General features: G+C 42.4%; 1 protein-coding gene across 3 annotated transcripts; it reads right to left on the bottom strand.

Annotated features, from left to right (window-relative positions):
* Positions 1-516: 516 nt before the first annotated feature.
* LOC110534280 (pre-mRNA-splicing factor ATP-dependent RNA helicase DHX15) lies at positions 517-14,795 on the bottom strand. 3 transcript variants are annotated; one of them, XM_036933375.1, is made up of 15 exons: positions 14,777-14,795; positions 14,274-14,381; positions 11,798-12,146; positions 10,915-11,108; positions 10,156-10,315; positions 8,920-9,138; positions 8,574-8,741; positions 8,206-8,292; positions 5,353-5,502; positions 4,946-5,054; positions 4,506-4,697; positions 2,689-2,811; positions 1,709-1,899; positions 1,413-1,582; positions 517-1,201 (listed from the first exon to the last, which is right to left on the bottom strand). In XM_036933375.1, coding segments are annotated over exons 2-15 (2,232 nt in total). In that variant the 5' UTR covers positions 14,276-14,381; positions 14,777-14,795; the 3' UTR covers positions 517-1,083. The 3 variants fall into 3 exon arrangements, with proteins under 3 accessions (XP_036789270.1, XP_036789271.1, XP_021474719.2); XM_036933376.1 differs by lacking the exon at positions 14,777-14,795 and having other exon boundaries at positions 14,227-14,360; XM_021619044.2 differs by lacking the exons at positions 14,274-14,381; positions 14,777-14,795 and adding an exon at positions 13,284-13,489.
* Between the last annotated feature and the right edge of the window lie 219 nt (positions 14,796-15,014).

Raw genomic sequence — 15,014 nt, 5'->3', positions numbered from 1 at the left:
CATTGATAAGTTCAGCAATGCAAATGTAAGGTATACTCAGGGGTGAAAGTAAGATGGTATGGTTCGGTGTCCTGACAAAATAAATTCTGGGGGTACGCCATACCAGTTAAACACAAGCCTAGCACTGTTGGCAATTGCACCATTATTTAACATTACCGCATGTCAGCTGCATGAACATGAGCAAATTGACTTCAACATGTGCAGTATACTCTCCAAATTGCATCGTGGTTCGACAAGAACACTAAAATGTTATCAAGGTGGAGATATGTGGCCCAGACAGAGAAGCGCACAAACAGCACTGGATGCATTAATTCAGGCTATAAGTGTAGTGTGCCTAATGTCAATCGCTGAACGTTATTTACACGTCTTAGTTTAACAGATGTCGCTTTCCATTCATCAAATTGCAGGTGCACCGTTTGGATGCTGGAATTTAGCGAGAGGTGAAATATGCCGCCCCGGTAGTCAACAGGAGAGCGTTTTGAAGTGATATTTTTGACAATCAGATGAAAACAAAAGTAGTTGTATTACCTTTTAATGTGGTATAAACACATGATCAAAGTTATGACAAATCTTCATGGGCCTACTTGACCCACAGAGGTCACTAAACGAATAGGGATTCTATATGTACTTCTAGGATTAGACCCATAACATGTTTTTTAGTAGTAATTCCCGTACCAGTAGACAATCAAAGACCATGAGCTATTATTCATGGTTTTATTCAAGTCGAAGCTCCTTTATTGAAGAAACAAGGACAACCTAGGCAAGTACACTTTCTCAGGGTTCACAATTTCCTAGAGGAACATAACAATATCCACATGAATTCTCATGCTTAACATGTTAATTGAATTCCTTTTCGAAAATCTCTAATCAGAATAGCCTAATATTCACCATTGAGATCAATTTCATAAATGCTTACAGTTATACACGTTGCTATTGAATGGACAGAAAAACCACAAACAAAAGTTATAAAAATCATATCTTGAATCGAGAGAAACATTAAGATTGAAGATAGGATACAACTTTTAAAGTATGAATTGTGCCAAGCTCTTTCAAGGATGTCTTCCTCTCTCCAGTCGCTGTTAATCAGTACTGGGAATACTCCTTGGTCTGGAGTTTGGCAACGATTCGCTCCAACTGCCTCTTGGCTTCACACTGTGGGAAGTTGCCCATTTCGTAGTACTGAGGAGCAACCTTCACCAGCCTGGGGAGACGAGATCAATTAAAGCAAAGTCGTAGAATATAATCAAAATATCCAATAAAAGCATTACCTGTAAATGACTAATAAGTCATAAGAGATCAATTAGTTTTGAAATGTTGACGCTTATCAAAAACCCTTGTTATTGACAGTGTATTCGCTAATCGTTTTATTTGTGTGGACATTTCCGAGTCATACTTCATGACCACAAACATACCATTCCGGTTTGATATCCGAGCAGGTGCGAATGTAGTTCTTGGTTGTGAGGACAAACTCATTGTAGAGCACCCACTCTGGCTTGTGGTCCAGGACGGTAGAGGGGTGTAGCTGGACCACCTGGTTGTCCTTGACTGTGAGATAATGGCCCGTGCGCTCCAAATGAGCCACCTAAGCAAACAAGAAAACATTTAAGAAAATGCACACAATGCGAGATAAATCGTATTTGTTCACTTTAATTCCATTTCAATTCGGAGTTAATTGAAATGGAACTTGCCCTGCTGTGCACCGACTGACCTGCATGAAAAAGCCTGTGACTAGCGCTCGGCGGATGTTGATGTAGTAGTCCCTGCTGGTGAATTCGGTGCTGCGCCGGGGCAGGTTGAAGCGGTCCATGATCCGGGACAGCTGCGAGCGCACGTTGTCGGCCGACATCAGCGAACGGTAGTTCACAAAGTTGTCGTAGCACCACTGTGTAGACTCGTGGTCTGAGAAACGACAACAAAGATCAACCTATAGGCAACGGCAAGTCAAATAAGCATCATGTTTCAAAGTAAGTTACTTAAAGGGACATTACACTTAAAAATCAGTCTTCAAAGGTTAATCTTCTGTTGAGATAAGTCCATGGCCAAGTCCGATTACCCATACTTGCATTCTACATAGTAAGCATATTAGGTATGCGAAAATAAAGTTTTATAGTAAACGTAAAAAAATTAAAGTATGCTTTAAATGCAGGATGTTTGTTATACTCATTTCGGCTTCTCTTCTAGTAGAATTTGCTACACACTTTTGAGGAAGAGAATCATCTTTCCAGACTCACTCACTGTGTTTGACAACAGCTGAATATCAGCTGATGAGATAAGGGGACACGCTGTACCCAAATGAACGAATTGCGGGAATCAACGCAAATACGCATCAGATGGTACATTCTCAGGACATTTGTTGCTTACTGCATTTGTTTTTTACTAAACAATACATTCTAAATAGTATGCAGTACAACTAAGTACACAGTATGTTGTTTTAGTAAGATTTCGGACACGGCCCATGTATCAGTCTATCAATTTATAGATCCAAATATCCCATGTTAATTCCAGATTTGTGATGCTTATCTTTAGTCTGTCATTAATTAAAGGTTGGTCTACACAACTGATGGCATAGGATGTGGACTCACTTTTGAGGTCTGAAAACATCTGATTAACGTTGATTTTGGAGTCTAATCTGTCCCTTTAATTCATTTTAACCTATCAAAATAAGATGTTTGTGGTGGCCATGTTTACTTTGTTTGAAGGCGTGGTAGACGTTGAGGAGCGTCAGGTGGTCTCCGTCGATGTGGGCGAACCGCATCTTGGACTCGTCCGCCGCCTTCTTAGCCTCGGTGGGGCGGACGAAACACTGCGGGACTAGACAAGGTTGGTATGGGCCCCAACACAGACGCCCATAGGGATGAGTCAAGCATTCACAGAACAGAGGAACAAGGCCTATTGTAGCTAGAAAACTTGACAGAGAGCATAGGTGGGCAGGGCAGGACCAAGTGGTGTGTTTATGAGGGGGGGCTCTTCCGACTGCATGATGACTGGCTACTAGCTTGTCAAGGGAGTCAACACCTAACCACATCTGCAAAACAAAGAGGTTTCACACACCTGCAGAGCGTTAAAAGAGAGCATTGAACTTGAGAACAGTGTATATATGTATAACATTCAAGAGAATCCAAGTCCATTTCACATTCAAGTCAATGGCCTTGACGTTATAAAAGGGAAATAGATGTCCTTATACGATGTCACTACTGACATACGGCTTTGTATGAAAGAAGATCAATATGTCCAAATTGGGAGTTTTTGCAACACCACCGATCATTACTTTCATGTTCCGCTGGTAAGTCTAATTTTGCTTTACTCATACATGTTTAAATTAATATTTGACATTCAAGGTAGTCATTTTACAGTCGCAGACCAACTTCAACATGAATTTCAGGAAACAAAAAATGTATGGCCTTTGTACTGAACTGGAATTTCTATGAATCTCCTGAGTTGATATTGAATTGACCACAACCGAATCACAAATGTGTACGAGTAAAACACGAGGGGAATGCCAATTTGAAATATTGTGAATAGTCCAAACACTGAACATTCTATATGATATAATCAGAACTCTATCTTGCCATATTGAACGCAAATGGTTCCCCCCACCCCCCCGGTAGTAAAACCAAAACTGGCCAAGAAAGCTTAAATATAACCTAAATCAACCACCCACATGCAGATAACAAATAATCCTTTAAAATGTGTAAAACCTCACTTAAAACAAAAATAAAGATCAGGTCTTGATGAGAAATACATTTGACGAGTAAGACCATTACAACATCTTGACGATAAAAAAAACATTGTTTGCCATGGTATCTTGTACTGCATTTGGGCCAATAATACATCAAGAGACACCATTAAAACAGCCATAGACAAACCACTAAACAAATGCAGAGGCAATGTTTTAGACCTATCTGAGAGCACTATATTGAGATGCCTGCCCTGCCCAATTGCACTGAGGATAAACACTCCCATATTTCAAGCAGCTGGAAGAAACATGGTCAACTTTTCAATTTGATACAGAATACAATTGGCTTTCAGTTTACTTTTCCATCAACCATCACCTTAAATTACTAATTGTCATTATCAATCAAGTATCTAACCAGTAAGCAATCCAAATACTTTGTGTAGACCAAAAAAAGTGTATTTTTCCACGGAGCCCTCTACAGCGGAAGTTTCCCACAATTGGCTTTTTGTTCTCACATTTTGATTTGAGGAATACTTACCAAATATTGTTAACTTGATCCCTCCATATAAATCTAATACTTTCTAGCATCTTTGCTAACTAGATCTGCAAACCCCCTTAACTGTGGGCCACCTCCTTACTTTTCCAAAATATTAATGAACTCTACCAGGAATTAACAAATAGCATTAACAAAGCACTGAGGAGACGATCAATTTAGAGATCTCCATCTTGCATTAAATTGGAACCCACAGGGTTGAGAGGGTGCCAACTGGTGCCAAGGGTGGGCACTGGGCGACTTTGGATGCCAGCCATCCCGGCCCTGGGCCATTACCTGACAGCATGGCGGTGATGGAGAGGATCTCGTTGGAGCAGTTGAACTCGCAGCTGGCGATCACCATCTTGGCCAGCTGTGGGTCCAACGGGAACTCTGCCATCATGGAGCCCAGCTCTGTCAGGTCGCCGTCGTCGTTGAGCGCCGCCAGGTAGTTGAGCAGCTCCAGCGCCCGCATCAGGGTCTCCGGGGCTTGAGAGCGCAAGGGAGGAAGCAAGAAGAGCAAGTGATCAGTACAGCATAGAACATGTTTGATCTCTTTGTCATTTTTACTTTTCTGTCTGTCAAAGGATCAATCAACAAATTATATTTTATGATAAAATGGTTGGTCAAGAGGTATATCAAGAAAAAGGGCTGCCAGTCAGTTTCAAATGAAACAGTTTCAAACTAAAGTAGCACTTCCAAAAGGCAAGTATTGCAGCAAAACCTTGGCTCCTCACCTGGTGGGTCCATGAAGTCAAAGTGCACCAGGTCATCGATACCCAGCTTCTTCAACTGCAACACGACAGAACCCAAGTTGGACCGGAGAATCTCAGGATACGTGTTGTCCTGTAGTGTGGAAAGGAAAATAGTCAGATCAGTAGAACATGAAGCCATTCTACTGTATTATATAATCCGTTGTGTAACAAGGTCGGCTAATTCTGCCAAATCATGTGTTTAACAAGAGCTGAACGTACTGGCCGAAACAGGCTTCTCTAAAATGCCCAGCACCACATGAGATAAGTTAGACTATAAACATTTCCTTAAATTAATTGTCCTCAACATTATCCATAAGATAACAATTTATTCAATATTTCATTTGACCGTATACTTTGCCCCAACATTTCTACAACCCAGGACAGTTCACCTGCATCTCGGTCTTGTAGGCTTTCTCAGTGTAGAGGCGGAAAGTCTTCCCTGGCCGTGTCCTGCCGGCACGGCCCGCCCTCTGCTGCGCCGAGGCTTTGCTGATCGCCGTTACCAGGAGAGACTCCACCCTGATACGAGGATTGTACACCTGTGGGTTACAGGTATAGACAACATTCTCACTCAAGTCTGTATTTTATTAAAAAACACAACAAAAAAAAAACGCTGGATGCTGATTCCACGTTGGTTAATGTTAACTCAAGATGACACCACGACCAGGTTCCAGTTTAACAATGTTTACTTCACCGTATGACTACAGTACATACCGGTAGGTGCCAATCACACTCAAGTCAGGTCCATCTCCAGTGAGACTACTGCACAGGCGTACTAACAGAGTGATAGCGCCGTAATAACAGAAATATAGGGATACTTAAAACATGAACTTAACAGTTAAGTCCACAGTGAATGTCATAGATTATCTCTAGAAGTGCTGTCCTAAATCATACATTCATTACTTAAACTGTACCACAGATGTACAGGTGAAAATCAATGAATACACAAATGATTGAAGATAATCACTTGTTCATCTGTAGGTACAGTTGGAGGGATTTGGATATGGGGCGAAGGGGAACCCATTACACAAGTGTTAGTCTACAACGGCAGCGAGGTGAATGAGTAATGGGAGGGTTTCTGGTTCAAATCCCAGGTAAAAAAAAACAGGTAATAAAGGGAACAAATGTTCTCAAAAAATGTACTGTCGCTAGGTTAAGCACATTTTCCCACCAGAGGGGCGTTTCTGCCAAACTGACTTGTTGAGGATAAATGGCTGTGTGTAATGACGTAGTGAACATTAAAAATGATTTTGCGGTTAAATTCCCCATGTACCGAATTAAATAATCTAAGTTAAATGGGTGTCCATTGCATTTTCAACTCCACCGATGATTTTGACCCAAAAACTGTTGCAATAATATAGCAAACTTGCCCAATATGTTTTTGGCGCATGCTCTACAGACAGTTTGCTGATAAAGTGGACAGGGTAGGTTATATGATAAAAGCCAGATCATTTTTAATTGATAATTGGCAGCCAAGCAAACCGGTCATCATGTCACCAGCATCATTCAAATGATCGCCTACCCTCGATATTTAGTGGAAATGTGCATGAAGCTCATCACAGTGCACCACCAAGTAAAGACATACGCTATAAAGTTCATCGTAACTTATTCCATCTGCCTATAAACTCTGCATGCTTTTTCGAGTCGTGGTGTTGTACAACAAAACATATCACATGACTAAGTTCACTTAGAAACTACATTGGCACAATCTCATTCCAAAATCATGGGCATTGATATGGAGTTGGTCCCCCCCTTTGCTGCTATAACAGCTTCCACTCTTCTGGGAAGGCTTTCCACTAGATGTTGGAACATTGCTGTGGGGACTTGCTTCCATTCAGCCACAAGAGCATTAGTGAGGTCGGGCACTGATGTTGGGCGATTAGGCCCGCGATTAAGTCGGCGTTCCAATTCATCCCAAAGGTGTCCAATGGGGTTGAGTTCAGGGCTCTGTGCAGGCCAGTCAAGTTCTCCCTCCCTCGATCGACAAACCATTTCTGTATGTAGCTCGCTTTGTACACGGGGCATTATGTGGAAACAGGAAAGGGCCTTCACCAAACTGTTGCCACAAAGATGGAAGAACAGAATCGTCTAGAATGTCATTGCATGCTGTAGCGTTAATATTTCCCTTCACTGGAAATAAGGGGCCTAGCCCGAACCATTAAAAATAGCCCCAGACCATTATTCCTCCTCCACCAAACTCTACAGTTGGCACTATGCAGTCGGGCAGGTAGCATTCTCCTGGCATCGGCCAAACCAAGATTTGTCCGTCGGACCGCAATTTCATGATTCATCACTACAGAGAACTCGTTTCCACTGCTACAGAGTCCAATGGCGGCGAGCTTTACACCACTCCAGCCAACGCTTGGCATTGCGCATGGTTATTTTAGGCTTGTGTGCGGCTGCTCGGCCATGGAAACCCACTTAATGAAGCTCACGACAAACAGTTCTTATGTTGACATTGCTTCCAGCGGCAGTTTGGAACTCCGTAGTAAGTGTTGCAACCAAGAACAGACCATTTTTACACACTACAGCCCTCGGCAGTGTGTGTGGCCTAAAACTTAGAGGCTGAGCCATTGTTCCTAGACTTTTCCACTTCATAATAAATAACAGCACTTACAGTTGACCGGGGCAGCTCTAGCGGGACTGACTTGTTGGAAAGGTGGCATCTTATTACGGTGCCACGTTGAAAGACAGTGAGCTCTTCAGTATGGGCCATTCTACTGCCAATGTTTGTCTATGGGACTGTGTGCTCGATTTTATACACGGGTGTGGCTGAAATAGATGAATCCATTAATTTAAAAGGGGTGTCCATATACACTTCATGGCCAAAAGTATGATGGTTTTTATATCAATATTTGCACATAAAAGCATTTCTACCACAATTGTCGCACAATCTACTTCACAGACAACAACACAAAGATCCTATCTTGTCTTTCGTATTTTTGATTTGTCGAAATTGCAAAACTTTACTGATAACATTCTGTTTCTATGAGGCCTGTCATGAGTTGTTTTATGCGTCAGGTAATTAATCCGCTTGAACTGGTTGGATGGAAACCTGGTTAATGAACTACTATTACTTTTCTATCTGCATTGTGCTCAGATTGTGGACCACAGACAGTTCAAGTGTCCCTGTTATTGAAAAAAGTACAAGTTCGTAGTTCTAGTGCCAGGTATTCCCTCTGGGTTTGAAATGACGAGACAAGGTAAAGTAAAACATTAGAGGGAGAGGAGTAGCAGCCTACCTTTTGCTTGGCAAAACCGGGATCGATCACAAACACCACTCCGTCGATGGTAAGGGATGTCTCAGCAATGTTTGTCGAAACCACAACCTAGGGAACAGGCATTGGGGGTTAGCACTAGCAGACAATTCAAGGACTTTCTATACATACTTACATCATAAGACATTGGAAATATTTGGTGATAAACAAGCACCAATGTATGAAATCTGGGTTGTATATACAGTAGGGCACCCCATAGCAAAACATTTTGAAATGGAAAATTAAAATCTGATTGTACAAGTTCAGGAAGTACCTTCCCATTTCTTCTCAGTTCCAAAATGTTTTCTTCCTACTGAACACAACCCTGTTTTTGCAGTGTTCTGCGGGTCTACCTTTCTTCCTATCGCACCGCTGGGCTTCCTGGGGGGTGCGGCCTCAAAGATTCTTTGTTGCTGCTGGGGAGGCAGTGTGGAATATAGTGGAATGACTTTGATGTCTCCGACTTCAGGTCCCAAGTCGTCGATCTCCCGTTTGATCCGTTTACAGGCCTCGTCAATTTCCTGATAGACAGTTCAGAGTCAGGCAATATTTACGTTGAGCAGTAGACAAGTATCCTGAAAGTTAAACCTCCCCAACAATTCAACTTATATTCAGGCGACAACCTTGGTGTTGACAGTATCACTCTTCAACAATGAATTTAACCATCTTGACTGCATTTGAGAAGGGGTGGAAGTATACCTCTTGTCCGGTGAGGAACAGCAGACAGTCCCCCTCCTCTTCCTCACACATGTGGATCTGAACGACCGTGCGGATGGCGGCTTCCAGGTAGTCCCGCTCCGGCTCAGGGGTGTAGAAGATCTCCACGGGGTGTGTGCGTCCGGGAATGGTCAGCAGCGGACAGCTGTCAAAGTACACTTGGAACTTCCCGGCGTCTAATGTGGCACTCATCACAATCACCTGTGGGCAAAGAACATATTCCTGCTAATGCTTTGTGGTTGTTAAGGATTGTTGCAATGCCACTTTTAGTGTACAATAGTGAAAGCCTGACTATGGGAGCCAAAGAGGGAAACATCTACGTTTGAATAGGGATCTAGAATGGGCGAGCAAATAACTAGGCTAAATTACATTGGGACTAAGGTAAGTCAAAAGCAATCCAAAAACATAACCCCTAAAGAGCGACTGCATTTAAAAAGCAAAGAAATCCCTTTGAAAATGGCCTATGTGGCATCGATATGAGTCAGAAACAGTTATTCTTGTGTTGTCTAAAACAGTTTGGATAATCAGTGCGTCACAACGGATAAATTAAGGTTGGGTTTTGATTTGACAATGTCCATTTGTCCAAATACTGCACAAACAACTTACACGTAAAATTGCGCCGCTAAAACATCTCTGCAAAAATGTCTTAATTAACATATTTCTTGAGTTACAGTATCTTAGAGTCATTCTGGGGAGTTTGCGGAAGTGAAATAGGCTTCCGTGTCTAGTGTCTCATGGGCGACAAACTAACCAAACGCAGAACCTGTCAGGAAACACACCAAGACAGAAATTAAATTTTTCTAATAAGCAACAAAAAAACACGTGCCAATTGGGGTGTTCAGTGGCTCTTTTTGCCTTTTGTAGAGGCATGGGGAATGGGCTAAGCCAGGAGTTGTTTTGGGACTTTAAAATAATTTCAACGGTAAAACAAAATTTACAATTCATATGTGATTTTCTTTCTTCATGCGACTCATTCAGTTATGGTCAATGCCATTTTAACTTCACCCAAAAACAAGCTAATTTACATTAAACTAATGAATCAAATTTATCTCCAGAATGGACCAAATGCAAAAAAAAAAGAAAAAAGAGATACCAACCCTCATTTGTCTTTCCTTGATTCCTCGCCTCTTTCTCAAAACACAAAGGAGAATATCCAGATCAAGGACATGAGGAATCGAGGAAAGACTTGAGATTCCCCCCTGGACGCGGAAGCTGTACCTTGAGGTCTGACCTCTGTCGGACCACCTCCTTCAATACTCCCATTAGGATGTCCGTGGCCAGCGTTCTCTCGTGGGCCTCATCCAGGATGATCACGCCATACCGCTCCAGCAAGGGATCGTTCATGGCTTCCCGAAGCAACATACCGTCTGTCATATACCTTAAAGGGGAAAGGACACACGGTTTAAAACATAGCAGATGCTGACCGAGTGATGGCTTGAACACCAAAATGTGTGTTCATTGATTTTACGCCTCTTCAAAATGAATAAATATAAACAACCTTTGCTCTCTTTTAGTGTGCAGCTGCAACACTATACCAAATACTTGTTGACCACAGTTGCCTAAAATAACTTAATTCTTATTCATTATTAAAGCACGTCCAACGTATTTTGACTGAAGCTGTGTATCAAATTGAATTAACTGGCTATGACCGCAAATTCTGTATTCTGGGGGTATTCAAATTACAGTACTGAAGGGCCAAAATGCTGTTTTTTTGGTTTGACCTATGTTGTGTTTAGTAGGCACAAAACAGAAGAAAACTCTTAAAAACTGAGTGAAATAGAGGTACCATCTGAACTTATCCAATAACAAATGCTCATTTTCTAATTCCGTTGCATAACATTTTGCAGCGCTTTGCTACGTGCGTGCCCTAATAATTAACGATCCTGGTAGTATGCAAGAATGAAAACCAGAAGTGTTTAGGCCTGGAATTGAATAACCCTGATGTAGCCTCTACTATCCAGACAAGAAGTTGCTTACTTCAGTATGGTCTTGGCGGAGCTGCAGTCCTCAAATCGTATGGAGTAGCCCACCTCCTGGCCCAGCATGACATCCATCTCGTCGGCCACCCTTTGGGCCACGCTCATGGCTGCCACCCTTCTGGGCTGGGTACAGGCCACCGCCTTCTTGGGGCCACCCAAGCCCTTCACCATGTCCACACACCATTGGGGGATCTGAGGAGGGAAAAGGGAGTGCATGTTATGGATGTGTCTACTTGAAACAAACATATTTCAAAGTGCATTGGTTTGGAGGTGAGGGAGAGAATTGACTGGAATGCCAAATTACAAATGGCCCTTAAACACTACCTCTTCTGTGTTTACAAATCTGCGGGAACAGAGTAGGTGTAAACAACACAGTGATGTAACCACTTGGCCTTCAATGGCATGTGTGGGGAGGGGGGTGAAAAGTATACAGTAAGCAATATCACCCATCTGATTCCATCAGAAACACAAACACAGAGGGAACGGGAGATCAAACTAAAAGTCAATCCAAACTGCTTCTTCTGTTACAAGAGTGAAGATTCACCAATGCAAAAATGCAAACGAAGCACCTCTGCAAAGTAGAGAAACAGAAGAATTTAAGCCAGAGATTAACATTAAGGGTTTCCCTATTTCCCGGGGCAAGTGACCTGAGCAGTCAGGCAAGTTGCCCCATTGGGCAGGGGAGAGTTTATTTACAGATAACCAAAATGCAAAGAAATCTAGTAGTTTGGTCTTTCTGGTTCCTCCCGTGGGTAGGTGAAAATAAGTGATCATAATCTTTCGGGCCAACCCAAAAAAAGTACTCCTGACTTGCCCAATGGGAAGAGCCGTTTAGACCTTAATGTCAATCCCTGTTTAAGGACTATTGAACAGAACTGCACCTGTGTGGTTTTCCCGGAGCCCGTCTCTCCGACAAGCACAAAGCTCTGGTGGCGTGCCAGGATGTCATTGAAGCGCTCCTTGTACTCCCACACAGGCAGCTGCAGCCTCTTCTTCAAGATCTCATAGTAGCGTGGTGTGTGGGGCAGGTTTGTGAACGGGTTGATCTGCTGCTGCATGGCTGTCTGCTTGAGAGGAAGCATGCCTCCAACGGCCATCATGGTGTTGGGGGGCACGACAGAGGGCTTCACTTCCCTATCTCGGTCCCGGTCCCGATCTCTGTCGCGGTCCCTGTCCCTCTCCCTGTCTTTAGAGCGCTCGTCACGGTCCCTGTCGCGATCTCGGTCTTTCCTGAAAAATAGAATAATATACATAAGTCAACCCACGATAGTATATTACTTGAAATAGAGTGCACTTTAATGTAGTGGGACATTTACAAAATGTGCACAGTGTGTTAATAAAAACTAAATGACAAAAACAGTTATATATTCTTATATTTGGGGTTATGTCAAAAATAATTATTACTCAATAATCAGTGTATTTGTATTATTCATTGACCATTCTACAGCAGGACATTTTTACATATGACCCATTCATGGAATCCAAATATGCAAGTTTTTCACCTGGTCCCCAAAATACTATTGTATGTAGATTAAATCAGATTATGTGCTAATGCTAATTGGATGCAATATTACAATACGCAAGTGTTTGTTATTTGGCTATCTTTCAGCTGAGAGGCTAGTTCCTGAACTTGGGAAATAGCTTGGCCAATTAATTGCCAAATAAACCCCAACTCCATGATTAAAGGATTACATTTATCGTCAATTGCCCACAAGGCCCAACCAAAACTCAACCCCTCTGAATCAGAGAAGTGCATGGGGCTGCCACATTGGGCACCTGTTTGTGGGTGATTAACTGCCTTGCTCAAAGGCAGAACGGCAGATTGTTCACCTTGTCAGCTCAGGGATTAGAACAGGCAACCTTTCGGTTACCTGCCACCCAGCTCCGGTACATAAACAGAATTGAGCGAAGGCGTGGGCGGACTGGAGCTCCGATGTCACAGAAAACGACAATGTGTCGCATAATTGCGGGCTATTTTTTGAGTGCCGTAGTTTTTAAAATAAAAACTCCATTGTATGTGACGTCGGAGCTCCAGTCCACCCAACTCCTTTGATGTAAAGACATCGTGGAATTGAGTTAACATTATGGCTAGCCAGTTTACTCTGTGTAACGTTAGCGCTAGGCCGCAGAACATCAACACGTGCCTTGTCAACATGACTACACGAGCGTCACAGGCTGAATAACACAGGAAACTCGCGGATATGTAGCTAATCGTGTATCATCTCTACAAAGTATCCAATTTATAAATGATAACTAGTAAGACGCAATATTTGCCGGTTGGTACCTAGCTAAACAAAACAATCTAGCCGTTCGCTAGCAACAACTTGCTACCCGAAAGACAGTAGCTGCATGAAACGAGAAGCTTACCCATCAGATCGCTTTTTATTGGAGTAGTCGTCGCCTAAATCTAAACGGTGTCTTTTAGACATGATGAATAAACACAGATTTAAAATAACAGCGTATATTTAGCTAGTTTCCTTTACAACCGGCAAGCTAGTGTTCCGCGCGAGGAAGCAAATTCGGGTAACCCGGAAGCAGTTTGTTTTAGCTCGCTGGTTGTGTTCGGGCAGAGGGTAAAACCACAGACTAGGACAATGAGACAGATGTTTCACTGGATAATAAATGTGAAGCATCTGCTTTGGGCAGTGGGAGGAGATGGATTTTGGCAGACATTCTGCAAATGTTCTTATCGACGAAACATGTGATCTCAATACAGTTTTCTGTTCACAAAACTATAATCTGTTATGAACATAGTGGACTAATTATTGTAGACTTTGCCCTTTGCAAACGTTTTTAAAAATCGCGTTGTTTAGAAGGTGCGCAAAAGCGAATTGAGTTCTTGCACACGCGCACTTCACAGAATAGGCGTTCCCGAACGGAAATCTGCAGATTATATTAGAACACGCCAATAGGATCTCGCTAGCTCGTGCTTGAATCTGCCCACTATTGGTAATTTGTTCCCCATTGGAAACGAGGGGCGATGGTCTATCTTGGTTTAGTTATAAAACATCTTCGGTAAAACAGTATGTCGCTCACTGCTGCCATCCTCTGTATCATTGCGCCATAACAGTTGTTACACGGTCAGACTCATATGTTTCAGCACAGTTGAATAGCGGAAGTTCTCAGTATATTTGGTGTCTTTCTATTTACAGTGTTGCCAATTTAGCGACTAGTCGCTATATTTAGCGAGTATTCAGGCCCCTCTAGCGACACATTTTCAAAAAAGCGACTAGCGACAAATTTAGCGACTTTTTCTGGTGTTATTGGAGACTTTTGGAGACTCGGACGTGAAAGCACGTATCGTTCTTACTCTTCTCAACGAGCAGCGGGTGCTGCGGTGGGTCCCAAAGCACTCACATGTGGCCCAGTCCTCGCGCAGCAGTCAGAGCAGGAGATGTTCATCCCTCCTCTTCCACACTGCAAATGAATCACGCATGCGGGAAGCCGCCGCTGGCTAATGCCACCCTGGTTTACATGAAAATTAAAATGATCCTGAATTAGGGCCAGACTAGTTACCATAATTTTCTCACATTGCCATTGTGTTTTTTCTAATGTCTCTTTTTGTTCCATTTTTAGATTGTTGATGTAGATTGTATACAAAAAATGTACAAAATATTATGGTTAAAAATGTTAATGTTTTACTGTGACTTGTTGTAGGCTCCTGAGTGGATCATAAGGTTAAAAACCAAACCAAATTAAGAACTAAACTAACTAACTAAACTAAAAAAATAAAATAAAAAACGAAGTAACTCCGCCAGTGTCTCTTTTGGGTCACTTTTGCCGGTCATAAAAAAACACAAGAATTGACAGAAGAAAGTTCATTTGTAGTTCTAAACATATTTAGGGTGTTTTTTACTCACTTTTTGTCTCTCCCACGTTATTCCTTTCTCCTACAGTGTCCATCACAATTACATGCACATTGTCAATTATGCAAATGAGGTGATGGCGTCATCCAGCTACTTATAGCGACTTTTAGGACAGCCAATGGCTACTTTCCTTACCGAGGAGTTGGCAACAGTGATTTGCTAGTGTGCACTGGGAAAATAGGCTACGTTATCGTAAGATCCGCAGGTTTTACGTTCTGTCTCTTGGACTAGG

The sequence above is a fragment of the Oncorhynchus mykiss genome, chromosome 10, assembly GCF_013265735.2.
Source record: "Oncorhynchus mykiss isolate Arlee chromosome 10, USDA_OmykA_1.1, whole genome shotgun sequence".
NCBI lineage: Eukaryota > Metazoa > Chordata > Actinopteri > Salmoniformes > Salmonidae > Oncorhynchus > Oncorhynchus mykiss.
The sequence above is the reverse complement of the archived record's forward strand: the minus strand, read 5'-3'. Positions and strand labels throughout refer to the sequence as shown.

Excerpts from the sequence above, each read along its gene's own strand:
- LOC110534280 (XM_021619044.2), bottom strand. The coding sequence starts at position 13,345 with ATGTCTAAAAGACACCGTTTAGATTTAGGCGACGACTACTCCAATAAA. Across the intron at positions 1,900-2,688 it reads CTACCACGCCTTCAAACAAA|ACCACGAGTCTACACAGTGG; the intron begins GTAAACATGGCC and ends GTCGTTTCTCAG. Across the intron at positions 1,202-1,412 it reads TCGGATATCAAACCGGAATG|GCTGGTGAAGGTTGCTCCTC; the intron begins GTATGTTTGTGG and ends TCGTCTCCCCAG.